Raw genomic sequence first — 16,223 nt, 5'->3', positions numbered from 1 at the left:
AGGAATGCGAGCTTTGTTCTTCCACAGAAGTCGCTGTGACCTTACACAAGCATAACGAAGTACTCTTTAACGGTGTGGAGAGATGGGCAGCAAAAGTTCGGGATACTTGGACCGTTCGCGTGCATATTGCAAGTTGAAGTGGGAGCTCAGGCAAGATCGACCCGTTATTAGGGCCTCCATATCAGCCTCCTGGACCTGCAATCATCGTCATAGACCAACGATATCTTACGGAAACTGCTGCCAAACCGGTTACTGTTTTTGTTGGCTTGTCCAAAGCTTCCTGGGCCAGGAACACGTGGGCGTGGGTGTTGTGCATAAATCGGGTTATCTTTGCCGGGGATGACCATTCAGCCTTGGTTTGGTGTTTCTGCTGTTTCATCTTCTGCTGCATCAACACGATCGTGCCACCGAGTAAGGACAAGCTCCGACCAGGCCTTATTAATACGGCAAAGAGCAGCATTCCGTATCGATCCAGGATTCGACTTCGTTTTGCCTTCCCCAAGTCTGGCAAAGCACCCACCCCACAGTGATCGACCCTTCGAATTGAAGTGAGGGTAAAGTACAGCGACAGGCCTATTCGGATATCAAGAATGCCTAGCACACACATGTACCGAGTTATCAGACACCGGCGGTGTCGTCGACCTTTTTCCTCGTTGGAACGGGCCAGGAACTGGTCGGGCAAGCTGAGGGTCGGGCCTTCCATCAGAACCCGGAAGACCTCGCAGTGGGGCCGCCCGAACCGTTCCGTTCCCTTGCCGCCTTTTCCTCCGGGGTTAGACCAGGGTTTCGTCTGATGTTTTCAGCAAACATGCAGCAGTCTTCTAGTGAGCGGACGTGGGTACCATGTATCTCTTGGGTAGTTGTATCTCTTGGGTAGTTGTGTCTGGAGGTAAGATTTCTTGCTTACTACCCGTTTCTTTGTAACAATGACATACACTCCAAGTGGCTTGAGCTTGTCAGTGCTGACACCGATGGCATCTTTCAACAAATAAGAACACAACTCTCCGAGGGCAAGGGGGTAGGGAGGGGGGCTGACTTTGGCCATATCCCATCCAACCCCCCGGGACCGGAACCTCCCAACAACGAGCCAGGGGCCAGCTCGGATAGTGACAACGAACCATAGTTCTTGAGCCAAGCCGCAACTGTCCGGAACCGACATGACATCCACATAACGTCGAGCCGGCTCCCCAGCACCGTGTCAAAAAACATGCACTAACTACTTGAGTATAGGATATCTGATCTGTTCTTCGTTTTATGCTTCTTCTCCTTCTTCTTTTACTTCTTTTTATTTCATAAATTTAATTATTTTTTCAACCGCAAGGCGCGGCACAGCCATGTGTTGTTGGTCTCGGTCTCGTCCTTTCACGATACCTCCTGTGCCCAAGTCGCCCCACCAATCGCCCAACTCACTAAGGCCATGTGAGCCGTAGCCACCTCCTCTATTGTTCAATACTAAGGGCGCGATTACGGCCATAAATCTTGGGAAGCTGCATACTACTCAAGTATGTCTGGTTCAAGTGGAATTCGTGTAGTCCGCGTCTCTCGACCATAACGCTTCACAGATCCCGAGCTGCGGGCCGACCCGCTTGCTCCCAAGGCTGACGCACAAAACTGGAGTCAGACATCGCTCAATGGGTGCACTATGCAAGCAGAGTAATCATGATGTCAGGAATGGGAGACTTTGTCTGGCAGTGGGAGCATGGGGGAAGAGGCGTCTCGCTTGTGCTTCAGAGCAACTGCAACTTAATCCGTAAGGACGCTTGGGTGAGCGGCTTCAGGAGACAGTTCTTTCAAGGGTGTCGCAAGACGAAGCGCCCAATTTGGGAAAGAATGGGATGTGGTGAAGAGAACGGTTGCTGAGTGGCTGAGTTGCTCTTGCATAATGTGCGTGGGAACGCGGGGGTCTCTCGTGTCCCAGGAGCCAGGAGGCTGGTGGCTGGCGCAAGAAAGGGTTATTGGTTGTTGTACTCTGTAGTGTCTGTAATCCGTACAGCACCCACGCAGTGGCATGGGGCCGAGTTAGCAAGTACCTGTCTAATGTTTCTTGGAGTGTGGTGCAGCCCAGTGTCGGATTGGCTCCAGGGACGCGGACCGCATACCTGAGGAAATAAGCAAGCAATGCCTACTTTGCAAGGGCTGCAGCCGAGGTTGGTTCTTGTTGTAAAGCACAGTACGGGAGGCAGCACAATACACTACTCGAGACTACCAAGCGAAGCCGTCCTGGAGCGATCGTCTTGAGACATTGAGGCGATGGTGAAAAACCACGTGCAAGCTGCAACGTGCGGGGCCGTCCGGTTCCGGCCCCGCAGCGCCCCCGTGCTCCGGGTGGGCCCTCGGCGCCCGTTCTCGACTTGGCTCCAGCCCCGCAGCGCGCTAACGTGAAGGAGTAATTGCAGAGCAGACTTTTTTCGTGCTTCTAATTCCAACCCCGCGTTGTGGTCGACCTTATCACTTCTCGCTGGACTACTCCAAATTGTGTCTCTCACGGTCCTAGTGTACAGTAAGTCGCTGGCCTGTGAATCAATTTTTTCTGTTTTTTTTTTTCCTTCCGTTGCGTGCTCACTTCCCTCCGGATTGCCAATCCGCAGTTCCTGCTCGTCTGCCTGGTTCGATTTTGTCGGCATTCGCCACATTCACAACCACGCGCGAAGCAGCCTGCGGCTCTGCGCAACAATTTTCTAGTACATATCTACCTATGTACTCCTTGAGATTGGCGCTTCTCGATTTGGCCACCTCCTCGGCGCACGGCTTGATGTGCCGAGTCCTACAGCAGTAACCGATCGGCAAGCGACTTGGAGTCTTTGCGCTTGCTTAAAAGGGGTCGTAAGAAAGACTCACAGGCGGTGTTTCTCACACTTGGCTCACACTTGGCTTTCGTGTGAACCACGAGCCATACTCCCGTCTTGGAAAGTGCACCTGCGATCGTGACCCGATCCAGGCTTTGATGCCTGGCGAGACCGGACTTCTTCAAACCCTCCGCGACCATATTCTCGCCACGCTAGGTCTCCTCGGGCAAACCGCCCACGCCCAGGGGTATCAGTCTCTCGACGCCAACGCCGACATCATGGTCGTCGAAACGTCCTCCCCGGCCAATGAGGCCGCCTTTACCAAGCCGGGCACGGAGGATGACAACTATGGCACCACCACGTTCGTCTCGTCGTCCTCCTCAGATGCCGAAGCCGCCGCGGTCGCCGCGGGTCTCTCAGAGCTCGAGTCGCGCAACGTGCACTGGTACTCGTACTTCCTGACGATCGACTTCTGGCTCATCATCGCGCTCGGCCAGATCCTGTCGCTCTGCATCACGGCGACCAACACCTTTACCAGCTTCCTGGCCGGCGTCCACACCAACATCCCGGCCTTCCAGACCCTCTTCAACTATGCCCTCCTGACCCTGATCTGGCTGCCAATCACGCTGCGCCAGCACGGCCCCCGCAAGTGGGCCTCGATCGTGCTGCGCGACGGCTGGAAGTACTTCATCCTGTCCTTCCTCGACGTCGAGGGCAACTACTTCACCGTGCTGGCCTACAAGTACACCAACATCCTGTCGGCCCAGCTCATCAACTTCTGGTCCATCGTCTGCGTCGTCACCCTGTCCTTCTTCCTGCTCCGCGTCCGCTACCGCTGGCTCCAGATCGCCGGCATCCTCATTTGCTGCGGCGGCATGGGCCTCCTGCTCGCCAGCGACCACATCACCGGCTCCAACGGCGGGCCGGCCAGCGACATGCTCAAGGGTGATCTGTTCGCCCTGCTCGGCGCCTCCCTGTACGGCATCAGCAATGTCTTCGAGGAGTGGTTCGTCAGCAAGCGGCCCGTCTACGAGGTCCTCTCGTTCCTCGGCATCTTTGGCGCCTGCATCAACGGCGTCCAGGCCGCCATCTTTGACCGCTCCTCCTTCGACGGCGCCACCTGGAACGGCAAGGTCGCCGGCTGGCTGGTCGGCTACACGCTCTGCCTCTTCCTCTTCTACTCGATCGCCCCGCTGATCCTGCGCATGGGCAGCGCCGCCGTCTTCGACGTCAACCTGCTGACGGCCAACTTCTGGAGCGTCATCATCGGCACGCGGGTCTTTGGCTACGTCGTGCACTGGATGTACCCGATCGCCTTCGTCCTCATCATCTGCGGGCTTGTCATCTACTTCCTGGCCGGCAGCATCCTGGGCGACTCCAAGAAGCCCTGGCTCGGCGACAACCAGAAGGACGGCGTTGCTGGCATCGGGACGGCCAAGCTGAAGGCGCTGAACGCGGCCCGAAAGAAGGGGCTCGCCGGCCGGGCGGACGGCCAGGCATAAAGAGGTTCCTTGTTCGGATGAGTGTGAAATGTGGCAGCAGGATATTGGAAGGAAGAGAGGGGGAGGGTGTGAAGAGGTAGGACCTGACAGGTCATGGATGATTGGAAACTATTGTTGTTCTGAAGGTTGGTTAGGGACCGGAGGGTGGAAGGGCCTGGGTTCTTCACCAGGGACTGAGCCTTTTTTTGTTCCGTTTCTTGGATATTGTCTCTAGGATCCATTCCCCTCCCTTTTTTATCGTCATCCGAGGCGATGTAGTTGCCCGAAACCGCAGGGTTAGGGTACAAAGCCAATTCCATGCATCCTGATCCTGCAACTCGCCAGATGTTGCTGCCTATGCCTCTTCCGAATTGGTTTTCGTCTCTACCTGAGATGCAAAGTCGTGCCCTCCTACGTGAACCAACAGTCCGTTTTTAATCCCTTTCATTGTGACTCACCAACACCACTGAAACTTACTCAACTTATAATATAGTTAACCTGCACTGCCCCGCCACCGTTGAAAGACCCAACTTCCACAAACTAGCAATTGCCTCTTTTCTTTCAAACAGCATCACCTGCCCAGTATAACGCAACACCACACCATCCAAAAATGACCTCCCCAACCCTCTACTTCGCCTTCGGCAGCAACCTGTGGAAGCAGCAAATGTCTCTCCGCTGCCCCTCCTCCACTTACGTCGGCATAGGCCGCCTGTGCGGCTACGAGTGGTTCATCAACGCCCGCGGCTACGCCAACATCGCCCCGAGCGCCAAGGACGGCGGCCCGGGCGGCCAGGAGCCCGGCCAGGAGTTCGACGGCGAGGTTTGGGGTCTGGTCTACGAGCTCACCCACGACGACGAAGCCCGGGTCGACGCCAACGAGGGCGTCCCGTACGCCTACGAGAAGCAGACCATCCCCGTGGAGTTTTGGCCCGCGAGCCCGTCATCGTCGACATCACCGCCACGGGGCGTCGCAGCAGCAGCAGAAGCAGCAGCAGCAGCAGCAGCAGAAGCAGAAGCAGCAGAAGCAGCAGAAGCAGCAGCAGGAGCAGGAGCGGGGAAGGCGACCCCCATGCTCGTCTACGTCGACACCCGGCGCAACCGCGGCGGGTACCCGCCGCGCGACGAGTACGTGCACCGCATGAACGCGGGCATCCGCGACGCCCTGGACGAGGGGGTCCCCGCGGCGTACGTGCGGCGCGTGCTGAGGAGGTACATCCCCCCTCCTGCCGAGGGGGAAGAGGAGGCGGAGGAGAAGGCCGGCGGCAAGGAGGGTGAAGGGAAGGCGGCGGAGCAGGCAACGGGCTTCGCTGACAGTGCGGATGCCAGCCGGGCTCGGGCTGCCGCCCTTACGCCGGTTGGATCGGGAGTGGTGTCTCCTGATGAGGGGGAGAAGCGCAATGTGGGGAGCAAGGAGGATGAGGAGGAGTTGCGGGAGCGGGCAAGCGAGGTTTGTTATGCGAAGTACCTGGGAATCTAACTTTTACTACGAGGATTGTGGGCGCTTTCAGGGGAGATAAACAGGTGTATGTAGACGTTGATTTTGCCTCTTGAATTCTGCTTGCATGTTCGGAGAATAATAATGTCCTTTGAGCCTAACAAGCGGAGACGCGCCTTTGTATTGTGGTTGCTGTAAAAATGATATCGAGAGATATTAATAATTGTCGCCTGCATTTTGTCGCCTATCTTCCTTCCTCACCACGGAATGGTGCTCCCCCGGGCAATCGACATAGATAGAGAACAGAGTACGGCAGTGATGGGAGGTATAATATATGGAAGGAAATAAACAAAAAAAAAATCAATCGAAATCGAAGTCAAACTCGGCGCTGGAAAAAAGGATGCCCACTATCAGAATCGAACTGATGACCTTGTCATTGACCTAGCTTCTACTAGTGACACGCTCTACCACTGAGCCAAGCAGGCTGTATGAGCTTTGGATGCCTACAGATTCTTGATAACCGGTTTATCAACCAACAAGCAACCAACCAGAACCGGGTCTCGTATACGAATACGTAACTACCATATTCATTAAAAAGGGAACGGTGGAGCTTCGCACTTCGACGTAAAAGGCAAATAATCTAGACTTAACTCACTAAGAATTGAATGGTGCAGCTGAATGGGGACTTGGTCCTGCACTTGCTGCCTCGCACGCCAGGCAGACCGTGATGCCGTGACACCTCGTGTAGTGTAGCTTCGTTTTTTGGCGAGGCCGAGTGCTGCGATGGCGAGGCTTCCCGTTTCCCCAGCACGTCGCATGGGGCTCGTGTGGGCTCTTAGCAAGAAGACTTTGGAGAGGAGCCCCATGGGTTTGCCGATGTTGACTCGAGCTCCATCAGTTGCGGCACGCGGTTCCGGATTCCGACCCAGGTATGGCAAGACGAGATGTAGATCCGAGGTCGATCGGGCCTATTTTAGTGAACTGCGAACGCCGTTACAGTAGTGTATGTGCTTCGAGGGGAGTCTGTACTTTGAACTGTCCTGCAGATATCGAGAACAGACGATAGTTAATTATTCGATGCACGAGGGAAGGAAGTCCAATGGGCAAAAGTAGGCAGGCACGGTGCCAGGTGTTAAGAGCCTTGCTTCCAAGGACACCCGCATGCCACCATGCCGGAGATCTCTTCCTGTCAGGCGCAATCTAGCCTGCTTTGCGTCTAAAGTTTCTAGGTTCGTTTCAGCAGCCGTGTGTAGTCACAGCGGACCGCTCCACATGGGAATGACGAAAGGTGGTTGAAGCCGTTCGGGAGATTAGTTTGGAACGGTTGTCGGGTCCTTGGCGGTGCTTGAATCCAGGTTTCGGAGTGGAACCCATCAAGCCACCCGCAGCCGTCAAAAGCTTGGCGCAGCTTGTGGGGGTCACACACTCTTCAGCTCTTCACCACTCTCCCCGGTTTAAATAGCGACGACCAGTATCACTCCATTCGCCCCGGTATCAGGCAGTCTATCTGCCCACATAGCACTAACTACTAGGTAGATTTGTAGACTTGGAGCTCGGAGCTCGGATCGAACTTGGAGACTGCACCAGCTCTTTAACTTTTTGCGGAATTTCTAAGTGGAACCTCTTGAGCACCGAGTGGATGGGCCATGGCGTGTTTATGGGCCGGAGGAAATTATCATGGCCTTGTTGCTTGTCTTGACCGAGCAGATCGAAACCAAGGCGGCGCTGACAATAACAAGCCCACGGACTCAAGGACGTCTTAAAGAAACCATACGAAGTACAATATCGGCGAGGCTCTAGTTTCAGGAGCTTCCTGCCCAAGACAGCAGCACGTGGTGCATGGTCAATGACTCTAGGTAGAATATATGGAGTCAGAGAAGGAAGTCACCACCAAAGCTTATTAGAATATTTGCTTGGACCCTCTGTTCGCACAATGCTAACTCCCAACTGGTACCATAACACGATCCAACACCACTCAACACAACAGGCTCGGTAGTTCATATGTGCGATCCTCGTCCATATCGTACGCCCTGTGCTAGTGAATGGCTCAGGTAGTAGGGAAGGGTCATCAGCCCTCGTATGTTCTTGCGGTTGTGTTACGGGTGGACAATGGTCTTCGGCAGCCCTGCACTTGAATCGTGCCATTGACCGAAAGGAAAAAAGGGAATGGAATGCCATACCAACTCCAAGGCTTGTTAACGGAGTGCAGAGCGTAGTGGGCAGCGATGAGGGCACCGTCCTTCATAGGTACGCGTTTGAGGCCCGCATTCCATTCATCCCATCTGCGACTGCCCGTCTTGCGCTGTTAAGTATCCAGGTTCCAGTTTCCAAAGCACTCTGGAAGACGGGTAGTTGCACACTGCCGTATTCTACTGGTTCTTAAGCCCAGAGGCATAGAAAAATCTTTGTACGTGTCATCGTCGACCGTTACAATCTGGGTTTTGCCAAGTAAGTGTTACCATACCATATCTCGGCGACTCTTGTGTTCTCAAGTTGTGGGCGATACCGGCCCTTTGTGTTGGCGAGGAATCGGATGCTGCTCGATCAACCGGTCACAACAATCGTTTCAATACATTGCAACTGCAACAGCAATATCTTGGTTCGCAGCTAACACTCTCCCAGCAGGCGCAGCTACTCCGCGTAGTCTGGCCCAGCATGTCATCGTCTCCCACCGACCCGAGGGGCCGGCCGATGGCAGAGCCTCCCGCCGTTCTTCCTCCCGAGAATAAACCGGAGACATTAGGTCAGGATCACCAGTACGCCGAAACCCTGCAAAATCCCTTCCCGGAGGTTATCCTGTCTCCAGCGTCGAGCACAGCTGTTGGCACCGCACCAACATCGCCAGTCGCAGTCAACAGTGTCGACAACGCCAACGACGCGTCAACGGAGAATGAGACACGCTCTTCCCTCCATCATCAAGGCACAATCAGCAGCAAGGAGGACCCCGTCATGCGCGAGGATGTGTGGGTCGACCCAAGGGAGGAGCCGTGGTACAAGGCCGTCTCGCCGAGGAGGTGGGCCACCATCGTCATCTGTACCGTCGGCATCACCGGCGTTGTGCTGGCAATACTCGGCGCCATGAACAAGCTCTCTAGTGGAAGGTACTGAAAGACGCCAACGACCCCAAATCTAACTCCTTGACGCCGGATGAGAACATCCGCTAACCAGACCCAGTTCCTCTGACGCATCCCCCCTGGTCGGGGATGGTACATCGATGACAAGCACGACTCCTGCAACCCCGACGGCCTCTGCCGATCCAGATTCCACCGTAAGCCCTTTCTCTTTCCTGCCCCCGCCCCCCCCCCCCAAAAAAAAAAAAAAATTGGAGAGTGAGAAACCAACAGTCTCCTGGACTAACCCATCCCGGACGGATCCTTCCCAGCATCCCCTGAGCAACAAGATCGACTGCGCCGACAACTCCACCTTCCTGACCCCCGTCAACTGGGTCGGCACGACGGTCAACGCCTACACGAGCGCCTTCGCACAGGCCGCCTCGGCCGCAGGATGCTGCGCCGCCTGCCAGGCGCATCCCGGCGGCGGCTGCGCCGGCTGGCTGTACACGCCCGGCTCCGACTTCACGCCGTGCACCAAGATCATCGTCAGCCGGGAGCAGGACGACCGCGGCGGCGTGGACGACGGGTCCTGCCCGCTCGGCCGGGCGCCCATGACCTTCTTCAACCAGGACCTTGGGTCGGACGGGAGCACTCGGAGCACGGCCGGAATGGGACCGTGCTCGTTGGAAGGGAAGCTTCAGCAATGAGTCCTCTCCCCTCTTCTTCTGTTTTCTCTCTTGCTCTGCCATTTTGTTGCTGGGATTCGCCAGAGAAGCGAAGAGAGAAAAAAAAGAGCATTGTATTTGTCAAGTTCTGCCTCAGGGCGTGAACAAGGGCAATGGCATTTCCGGAAAGAATAGCACCATGTCACCATGGTAACAGTGGCTGGACGACTTAGGACGGCGTCTGCTCCGGCTGGGGAGCCGGTTCCGCGAGGAGTGTTCCGGGGGAGACCTAGAAACTTCTGCTAGTGGATCTGAGAGACTCGGAATCAACATCTTCGCTACATAGCACCACTGTCACAGCTCAATGTTCCCAGATGTCAGCCGCCGTTACTTGTTATCGCTGTTCGAATGTTAAAGGCAAGCCTCCGAACGAAACGCGTAGAAGTACATGGAAATCCCAACAACATGTCTATTAGACCATTACCAACCTCCTTCCATATCCCGCTAAAGACAATTGTGGCAGGCGTAAAAGAGAAAAAGATGTGGTGGGGTCATAAGGTTGACTTCCCCTGCACCTTTCGGCCTCTTCGCTTGCTATGCCAGTTCCATCATTGGCTGAAATCATTCCCGTCTCTCGCCAGTTCGAAGACACGCCCCCGCTCAGAGACGGAGCAACTTGGCGGCGTATTCCTCAATGAGCGCTTCGGTGGGGAAGCTCATCTCCTCGAGCTTCTGGGCGTACGGGGTCGGGACGTCGGCACCCGTGACACGCTGGGCGGGGGCGTCAAGGTAGTCAAAGGCGTACTCCATGGTGAGAGCGAGGATCTCGGCGCCGACGCCGAAGGCGGGGAAGCCGGACTCGACGGACATCAGGCGGTGCGTCTTCTTGACTGACTTGACGATGCTCTCGACGTCGAGGGGCTTGATGCTGCGCAGGTTGATGACCTCAACCTCGACACCGTACTTCTTCTTGAGGTTCTCAGCGGCCACAAGCGACTGGCCAACGCAGCGCGAGAGCGACACGATGGTCAGGTCCTTGCCGACGCGTTCAATCTTGGCCTTGCCAAAGGGAAGCACGAAGTCGTCCTTCTGCGCGGCCTCCGACATGGGGAACGCCTGGCCGTACAGAAGCTCGTTCTCGAGCACGACAACCGGGTTGGGGTCGCGAATGGCGGCCTTAAGCAGACCCTTGGCGTCCTCGGCCGACCAGGGTGAGACAACCTTGAGGCCGGGAATGCTGCCGTACCAGGCCGAGTAGTCTTGCGAGTGCTGGGCGGCGACACCGGCAGCAAAGCCGTTGGGGCCGCGGAAGGTGATGTTGCAGGGCTGGATACCGCCGGACATGTAGAGGGTCTTGGCGGCGGAGTTGACAACGTGGTCGATGGCCTGCATGGCGAAGTTGAAGGTCATGAACTCGCACTAAAATGCGTCAGCGTCAGCGCCTGCTGCGTCCCTCACTGCACTCTGGCCCGGGTTGCCGCGCGCTCTACTTACCACAGGCTGCAGCCCGCTAAGCGCGGCACCGACCGCCAAACCACAGAAGCCGGCCTCGGTGATGGGTGTGTCGATGACACGCTTCTCACCGAAGCGATCTAGTAGACCCTTGGTGACCTTGTATGCGCCATTGTACTGGGCAACCTCCTCGCCCAAGATAAACACCTTGGGGTTGCTCTCGAGCTCCTCGGCGAGGGCCTCGTTCAGGGCCTCGCGAACTGTGTACTCCTTGACGCCGGAGGCTTCGGCATATGTCCGTTTTTGTAAACTGGGCACAGCGGCGGCTCTGGAAAGGAAGAAGGTGGGAGCGGCAGGGCGGATGGCGGAGGCGCGCGCGGTCGCGGCGAGCCTGGCCGCTGGTCGGAGATAGCGCGACATGGCTCGAGATTTTGTTGGTTGAGGGAAAGGAGAAGCAAGGAGACAGAACCGGAGTCTGGATGGGCGACCGTTCCGACGGAAAAAAAATTATATGCTTAATTGAAATACGCTGCCTTCTCGTAATCCCAATTGAAAGCGACCAAGGCCCGGTAAGAACGGAACAAGTGGTGATGCAGAATGCAGGAGGGCTGACAATTGCTTAGAGGGAATTTTTCTTGCATCAATCAAGAAGCTTGGGACAGCATTCGGACAGTTTTGACGTTGAACCCCAACGGATCAATCCCCGCTAGTGCAAGAGCGGATTAGTCTGCTGGACCCTGCACGCTCTTCCAGACCCGCAGATAACCCGTCGGGAGCGTTGTCCGAGTTTGACAGTTTGAGCGCCCCCACCACACCTGAAGCAGTGGGTACTCAACGCCAGATGTCAAGACCGCGACATTGGGGCAGTTGAGCTTGCCAGGTAACCATTCTATGCTACAAGTACTTTGTGCAGCAAAATTCTCGCCCTTGTTTGCAGGTTGAGAAGAGCCACGCGGACGTCCGTCGAAGAAGCTGATTTTGCCTCGGGCGGCTCGTACAACAACATCAGCATCCGCGACGCGCATATTCCATCGCGAACATGAGAATCAAAAGAGGAAGGATGACCGTTCCTACCACGGCAGGTCAGCCTGACCGTGAGAAGATTGATTACGGTGTAGTGTACGTACTGAAGGCAGCGAGGCCGCGGTCGCCCAATCCCAATCGGCGATGTCCCAAACCCCCGAAGCATTATATTAATTACCGAGTATGCCTTTCCAGAGCCATCCCACTGCAATTGCCCCATCCGCATTACGATGCAGTCCTTTTTCTCATCCCGTCATAGCAAATGCAGAGCAGTCCGGTACAGACCGCTTAGTTGGCAGGCTTGCGGCCAACCATCAGGTACATAGGGGTGAAGAGGTCCTTCTTGGCGCCTGCGACGAGACCGTCGGCACCCTTGGCAAGAGAATCGGCTGTCTTCTTGGTGCCCTTGGGCGCGAGGCCGATGGTCTCGAGGAAACCGGTGAAGACATGCACCACCCGGCGGCCGGCGTGCGTCATGCGGAGCACGGTGAACAGATCCCAGTACGATTGCATGTACTTGGTCTCGCCCGCAATGCCCCAGTACCAGGGGATAGGGTCGGGTCGCTTGGCGAGGTCCTCGTGGTGGAGCAGCTCGAATCCGGCAGCCTTGAAGGCCTCAAGACCCTCGGAAATGGTCACCATGTTGGAGATGCCGTTGCCCTCCTCGATGGCGAGACGGATGTCGCGGTGCTCCAGGTTGTTGTTGTCGTAGTTGTCCGTCATCAACCACTCGTAAACGCCGAAGACACCGCCGGGCTTGAGCACTCGGTAGATCTCGCTGTAGACACCCTCCAGCTTGGGAGCGTGGACCGTAGCCTCAATGGCGTAGACGGCATCGAACGACTCATCGGGGAACGACATTTGCTGTTCAGGGTTAGCGCCGCCCGCGCCCGGTCACAAGCGTCTTCGGGGTGCTGTCATACCATAAAATCACCCTTGACAAACTTCAGCTGGTTTGAGAGACCCTCCTTGGCCGCATACCGTGTGGCGCGCTCGATTTGGTAGTCGTTGTTGTTGAGACCGGTGATGTGCGCGTCGGTGAACTTGGCAATCTCCCTTGCCGGCCCGCCGACACCGCAACCGACGTCGAGAACCTTCATACCGGCCTGGATGCCGATCTTCATGGCAAGATAGTGTTCATGACGCGCGATAGCTTGGTAGAAAGGCTCGCCAATCGAATACCGACAGAAGTGAAAGCTTTGGCCCCAACCGTACTCGTACAGATCGGTCGCAAGATTGTAGTAGCTGCGCGCAAATCAGACTCAGTATTCCATCGGCAGGACAAGTACGAGTCAGGGAACGTACTGCCGCGTGAGGGTCGCATATTCCCTGGTCCGCGCCTATTTTTTTTCTTTTCTTAGCATCCTCTTTTGCAATTGGGGTTGCAATGAGCTCACCTCTCTGTCGGCCTCTGTCTCGGTCTCTGCACTCTTGTTGTCGAAGTGCTTGAAGTACTCCTCGACCGCAATCTTCTTGGCCTCCTTGTCCTTGGCCAGCATAGCAGCAAAACCGCCAGCGGCCTCAGTCGACTTGCCGTGGAGGGCCTTCATGAAAGCGGCATCGCGCTCGTGGTCCTCCTTCTCGAGGATCACTTTCGTTTTTGTGGGAGCCATGATGAAGTGGTAGTTGCCGACGCGAAGATGATACTCGAGTGTAGAAAAAGAAAGTACCAAGATCGGCAAGAATGCGACAGCAAGAGAGCGGAGGGGTTGGTGTTGCGTTGGGTGACGTTCACAAAGAGGAAAAAGTTTCTTGACCCCCTATTAAATGTACGGACGAGGCGGTTCTCGATGGCGCTGGGAAACAAACAGGGATCCCGATAGCCGAACGCCAATCCAGCAAATCTCCTCGCTCAATTGGAACGGCGGCTTCAATATCAGGGGAAAGCCCCACAACTTCACATGGAAAAGGGCCAAGGAACCAAAAGTCGGGCCAATGGCCCTTGCTACCAGAGTATATTTTGTGTGCTCTCTGTACGTTATTGCGTACACTTCTGCCGGGCGTGCGGACCATCTGCTCGGTGAACTCATGCGAACAAGAGCTCGCATTTGTTTTATGCGGGACGGTGCACTGGCTGTCATTCATTTCGTTTTCGCATGTGCTTACCCACCGCTGAGAGCTCTTGGGAACTGCGACTCGAAAAGGAAAGCGGTAACGCGGAAAAGAACGCGAATACGAATAAGAGTGCACTGGCCACATATCAGCCACATCCGAGACCAGACAAGGTATCTGTGCGAGTTGAAGGACAAGAGTGAAAAATAACAGGAAATTCTAAAAAAGGATACGGAACTGGTAGCTACCAGGAAACATAAACAAGTCTAACTGATCGAGTCTAGCTGATCCAGGGGTAATTAATCCGTACTCGGCGTAGCCTGTTATGTGCTTACACGTTCCGTGTAGAGGCGGTGTCAACAGAGTGGCGTCCGATAAGGCTTATCAGTGAAAAGCCACAGCGCCACAGTAACCTTCTCTGCTTGCCCAAACTCGCCTCATCCAAACTCCATCCCGGGCCGTCACCCCACGCGAGCAAGCGACAAGTCCCCATCTTCGCGACGCCGCACCCTCATCAAGAACATCTTGCCCACCAGAAGCCGACCGAAAAATCATACCCCACAATGCCTCCTCCTCAGATTAAACAAGACTTGAACCGCTCCGGTTGGGAATCCACCGATTTCCCCTCGGTCTGCGAGAACTGCCTCCCCGAGAATCCGTACGTCAAGATGCTCAAGGAAGACTACGGCGCAGAGTGCAAGCTCTGCACCCGGCCCTTCACCGTCTTTAGCTGGTCCGGGGACGGGCGCGCCCACGGCCGCAAGCGGCGCACCAATATTTGCCTGACTTGCGCGCGCCTCAAGAACGCCTGCCAGTGCTGCATCATGGACCTGCAGTTCGGCCTGCCCATCGTCATTCGCGACAAGGCGCTCGAGCTGATCGCTCCCGGCCCGCAGAGCGAGATCAACCGCGAGTATTTCGCGCAGAACAACGAGAAGGCGATCGAGGAGGGGCGGGCCGGGGTGGAGGAGTACGAGAAGACGGACGAGAAGGCGCGGGAGCTGTTGAGGCGGCTGGCGCAGAGCAAGCCGTACTTTAGGAAGGGGAGAGAGGTGGATCAGGACGGAAATCCCGGTGGGAACCCGGCGGTTGGCGCGGGAGTCGGCGGCGCTGGGCCGATACGGACGAGAGACTCGAAAGCGGCGGCGGCGGTCGGGGCCAAGGCCGGTCCGCGGAGGGGACCGTTCGGTGCGGCTGCCCCGCCGCCGGGGCCGAAAGACTGGATGCCGCCCAAGGACCCCAACATCATGTCGTTGTTTGTCACGGGCATCGAAGACGACCTGCCCGAGTACAAGATCCGCGACTTTTTCAAGGTGTTCGGCAAGATCAAGTCGCTCGTGGTGTCGCACATGACGCATTGCGCGTTTGTCAACTATGAGACGCGCGAAGGAGCGGAGAAGGCGGCGGCCGAGTGCAAGGGGCGCGCCGTCATCGCGGGATGCCCGCTGCGGATCCGGTGGAGCGTGCCCAGGCCGATCGGGACGATGGACAAGGAGCAGAGGGCGGAGATGCTGCGCGACGGCCGGTCGGCTTTCCCGCAAGCGAACCGGAGAGGCCCGCAAAAGTCTATCGAGGGCGGTGCTGCACAAGAAGGCGGCTCCGCGGCCACACGGGGAGACGATCTCTCCAACCTTGCCGTGGCCGCCCCCCCTGGGGCAGCTGATGTACAATATGCCAGCTTGTCGGGTAACTAGCGCTTGGTACTGCGGAGGCCACAGTCCTATTTTTTGAGGTTTATATGGCGTTGGTGTTACGGGTTTGGGCTGCGGTTGGGAAAGGTGAACGATATCTCTGCTGCATTGCTTTCTGTTGGGCATCATGTCTCTGTTGTTACAGTACATTGAGGGGTATCATAGACGGCTATACAATACACGGCAGGAATCCTGACCCATGAGTTTGTCTACCTTGTCGCCCGTCCTGCGCCAAGTTTCGTGAGTTGATCCACGGCTCTTCCTCCACTAGCTCTCTGAGCAGCATTTGACGCCACCGGCAGGAGGGTTCTTGTTTCCTTTCTTAATGCTGTCGTTGTCTCCCCGTTCGGTATACTCGTGGATGCGGAGCTCTACAGCAAAACCAAGTTAGAATGCAATTCTTGATGTCGTGATGATGGTACGCAATGACTCACTGTATGTGTCTCCCTCCCGCTTCCCTTGGACAAGGTTGGCCTTCAGGAAGCTAGCAACCTCTTCCGCATGTTGGATCGCGGGTGCTATCGACGGGTCTGATGCCGGGAGCAAAGCCTTGTCGCGGAAGCCTTGGCGAATGGTTTGTTTCGC

At 56.3% G+C, this 16,223-nt stretch overlaps 7 protein-coding genes and 1 non-coding gene across 8 annotated transcripts; 4 read left to right on the top strand and 4 right to left on the bottom strand.

The window, feature by feature from the left end:
* Nucleotides 1-66: 66 nt before the first annotated feature.
* Nucleotides 67-1,045, bottom strand: MYCTH_2107294 (uncharacterized protein; the record flags this gene model as incomplete). Its single annotated transcript, XM_003659769.1, has 4 exons — nucleotides 67-195; nucleotides 230-434; nucleotides 606-790; nucleotides 908-1,045. 4 exons carry the CDS (start codon nucleotides 1,043-1,045, stop codon nucleotides 67-69), a joined length of 657 nt encoding a protein of 218 aa, XP_003659817.1.
* Nucleotides 1,046-2,850: 1,805 nt separating this feature from the next.
* Nucleotides 2,851-4,635, top strand: MYCTH_2297268 (uncharacterized protein). Its single transcript, XM_003659768.1, has one exon. The coding sequence runs from the start codon at nucleotides 2,945-2,947 to the stop codon at nucleotides 4,286-4,288; it is 1,344 nt and encodes a 447-aa protein (XP_003659816.1). The 5' UTR covers nucleotides 2,851-2,944; the 3' UTR covers nucleotides 4,289-4,635.
* On the top strand, nucleotides 4,636-5,859 carry MYCTH_2297267 (uncharacterized protein). Its single transcript, XM_003659767.1, has one exon. The coding sequence runs from the start codon at nucleotides 4,878-4,880 to the stop codon at nucleotides 5,742-5,744; it is 867 nt and encodes a 288-aa protein (XP_003659815.1). The 5' UTR covers nucleotides 4,636-4,877; the 3' UTR covers nucleotides 5,745-5,859.
* A 244-nt stretch (nucleotides 5,860-6,103) lies between these two features.
* On the bottom strand, nucleotides 6,104-6,187 carry MYCTH_t10. Its single transcript has one exon. It is a non-coding gene; the product is annotated as a tRNA-Thr (tRNA).
* A 1,934-nt stretch (nucleotides 6,188-8,121) lies between these two features.
* Nucleotides 8,122-8,991, top strand: MYCTH_2297265 (uncharacterized protein). Its single transcript, XM_003659766.1, has one exon. The coding sequence runs from the start codon at nucleotides 8,358-8,360 to the stop codon at nucleotides 8,808-8,810; it is 453 nt and encodes a 150-aa protein (XP_003659814.1). The 5' UTR covers nucleotides 8,122-8,357; the 3' UTR covers nucleotides 8,811-8,991.
* An 801-nt stretch (nucleotides 8,992-9,792) lies between these two features.
* On the bottom strand, nucleotides 9,793-11,443 carry MYCTH_2297263 (uncharacterized protein). Its single transcript, XM_003659765.1, has 2 exons — nucleotides 10,915-11,443; nucleotides 9,793-10,839 (listed from the first exon to the last, which is right to left on the bottom strand). Exons 1-2 carry the CDS (start codon nucleotides 11,290-11,292, stop codon nucleotides 10,081-10,083), a joined length of 1,137 nt encoding a protein of 378 aa, XP_003659813.1. The 5' UTR covers nucleotides 11,293-11,443; the 3' UTR covers nucleotides 9,793-10,080.
* Nucleotides 11,444-11,934: 491 nt separating this feature from the next.
* MYCTH_110670 (sterol 24-C-methyltransferase) lies at nucleotides 11,935-13,615 on the bottom strand. Its single transcript, XM_003659764.1, has 4 exons — nucleotides 13,293-13,615; nucleotides 13,201-13,235; nucleotides 12,819-13,140; nucleotides 11,935-12,759 (listed from the first exon to the last, which is right to left on the bottom strand). The coding sequence occupies exons 1-4, from the start codon at nucleotides 13,506-13,508 to the stop codon at nucleotides 12,184-12,186; spliced, it is 1,149 nt and encodes a 382-aa protein (XP_003659812.1). The 5' UTR covers nucleotides 13,509-13,615; the 3' UTR covers nucleotides 11,935-12,183.
* Nucleotides 13,616-14,510: 895 nt separating this feature from the next.
* MYCTH_2142074 (uncharacterized protein) lies at nucleotides 14,511-16,058 on the top strand (the record flags this gene model as incomplete). Its single annotated transcript, XM_003659763.1, has 1 exon — nucleotides 14,511-16,058. One exon carries the CDS (start codon nucleotides 14,511-14,513, stop codon nucleotides 15,639-15,641), a length of 1,131 nt encoding a protein of 376 aa, XP_003659811.1. The 3' UTR covers nucleotides 15,642-16,058.
* Nucleotides 16,059-16,223: the final 165 nt, after the last annotated feature.

Source organism: Thermothelomyces thermophilus, chromosome 1 (assembly GCF_000226095.1).
Source record: "Thermothelomyces thermophilus ATCC 42464 chromosome 1, complete sequence".
Taxonomy (NCBI): Eukaryota; Fungi; Ascomycota; class Sordariomycetes; order Sordariales; family Chaetomiaceae; genus Thermothelomyces; species Thermothelomyces thermophilus.
Note: the sequence above shows the minus strand (reverse complement) of the source record. Positions and strands in the feature narration are given on the sequence as shown.

What these genes read in the sequence shown, in the direction of transcription:
- MYCTH_2297268 (XM_003659768.1), top strand. Translation starts at nt 2,945, where the DNA reads ATGCCTGGCGAGACCGGACTTCTTCAAACCCTCCGCGACCATATTCTC.
- MYCTH_2297267 (XM_003659767.1), top strand. Translation starts at nt 4,878, where the DNA reads ATGACCTCCCCAACCCTCTACTTCGCCTTCGGCAGCAACCTGTGGAAG.
- MYCTH_2297265 (XM_003659766.1), top strand. Translation starts at nt 8,358, where the DNA reads ATGTCATCGTCTCCCACCGACCCGAGGGGCCGGCCGATGGCAGAGCCT.
- MYCTH_2297263 (XM_003659765.1), bottom strand. Translation starts at nt 11,292, where the DNA reads ATGTCGCGCTATCTCCGACCAGCGGCCAGGCTCGCCGCGACCGCGCGC. An exon ending in TTAGCGGGCTGCAGCCTGTG is followed by an intron (nt 10,840 to 10,914) that starts GTAAGTAGAGCG and finishes GACGCATTTTAG; the next exon opens with TGCGAGTTCATGACCTTCAA.
- MYCTH_110670 (XM_003659764.1), bottom strand. Translation starts at nt 13,508, where the DNA reads ATGGCTCCCACAAAAACGAAAGTGATCCTCGAGAAGGAGGACCACGAG. An exon ending in AGACAGAGGCCGACAGAGAG is followed by an intron (nt 13,236 to 13,292) that starts GTGAGCTCATTG and finishes GAAAAAAAATAG; the next exon opens with GCGCGGACCAGGGAATATGC. An exon ending in TTGTCAAGGGTGATTTTATG is followed by an intron (nt 12,760 to 12,818) that starts GTATGACAGCAC and finishes AACCCTGAACAG; the next exon opens with CAAATGTCGTTCCCCGATGA.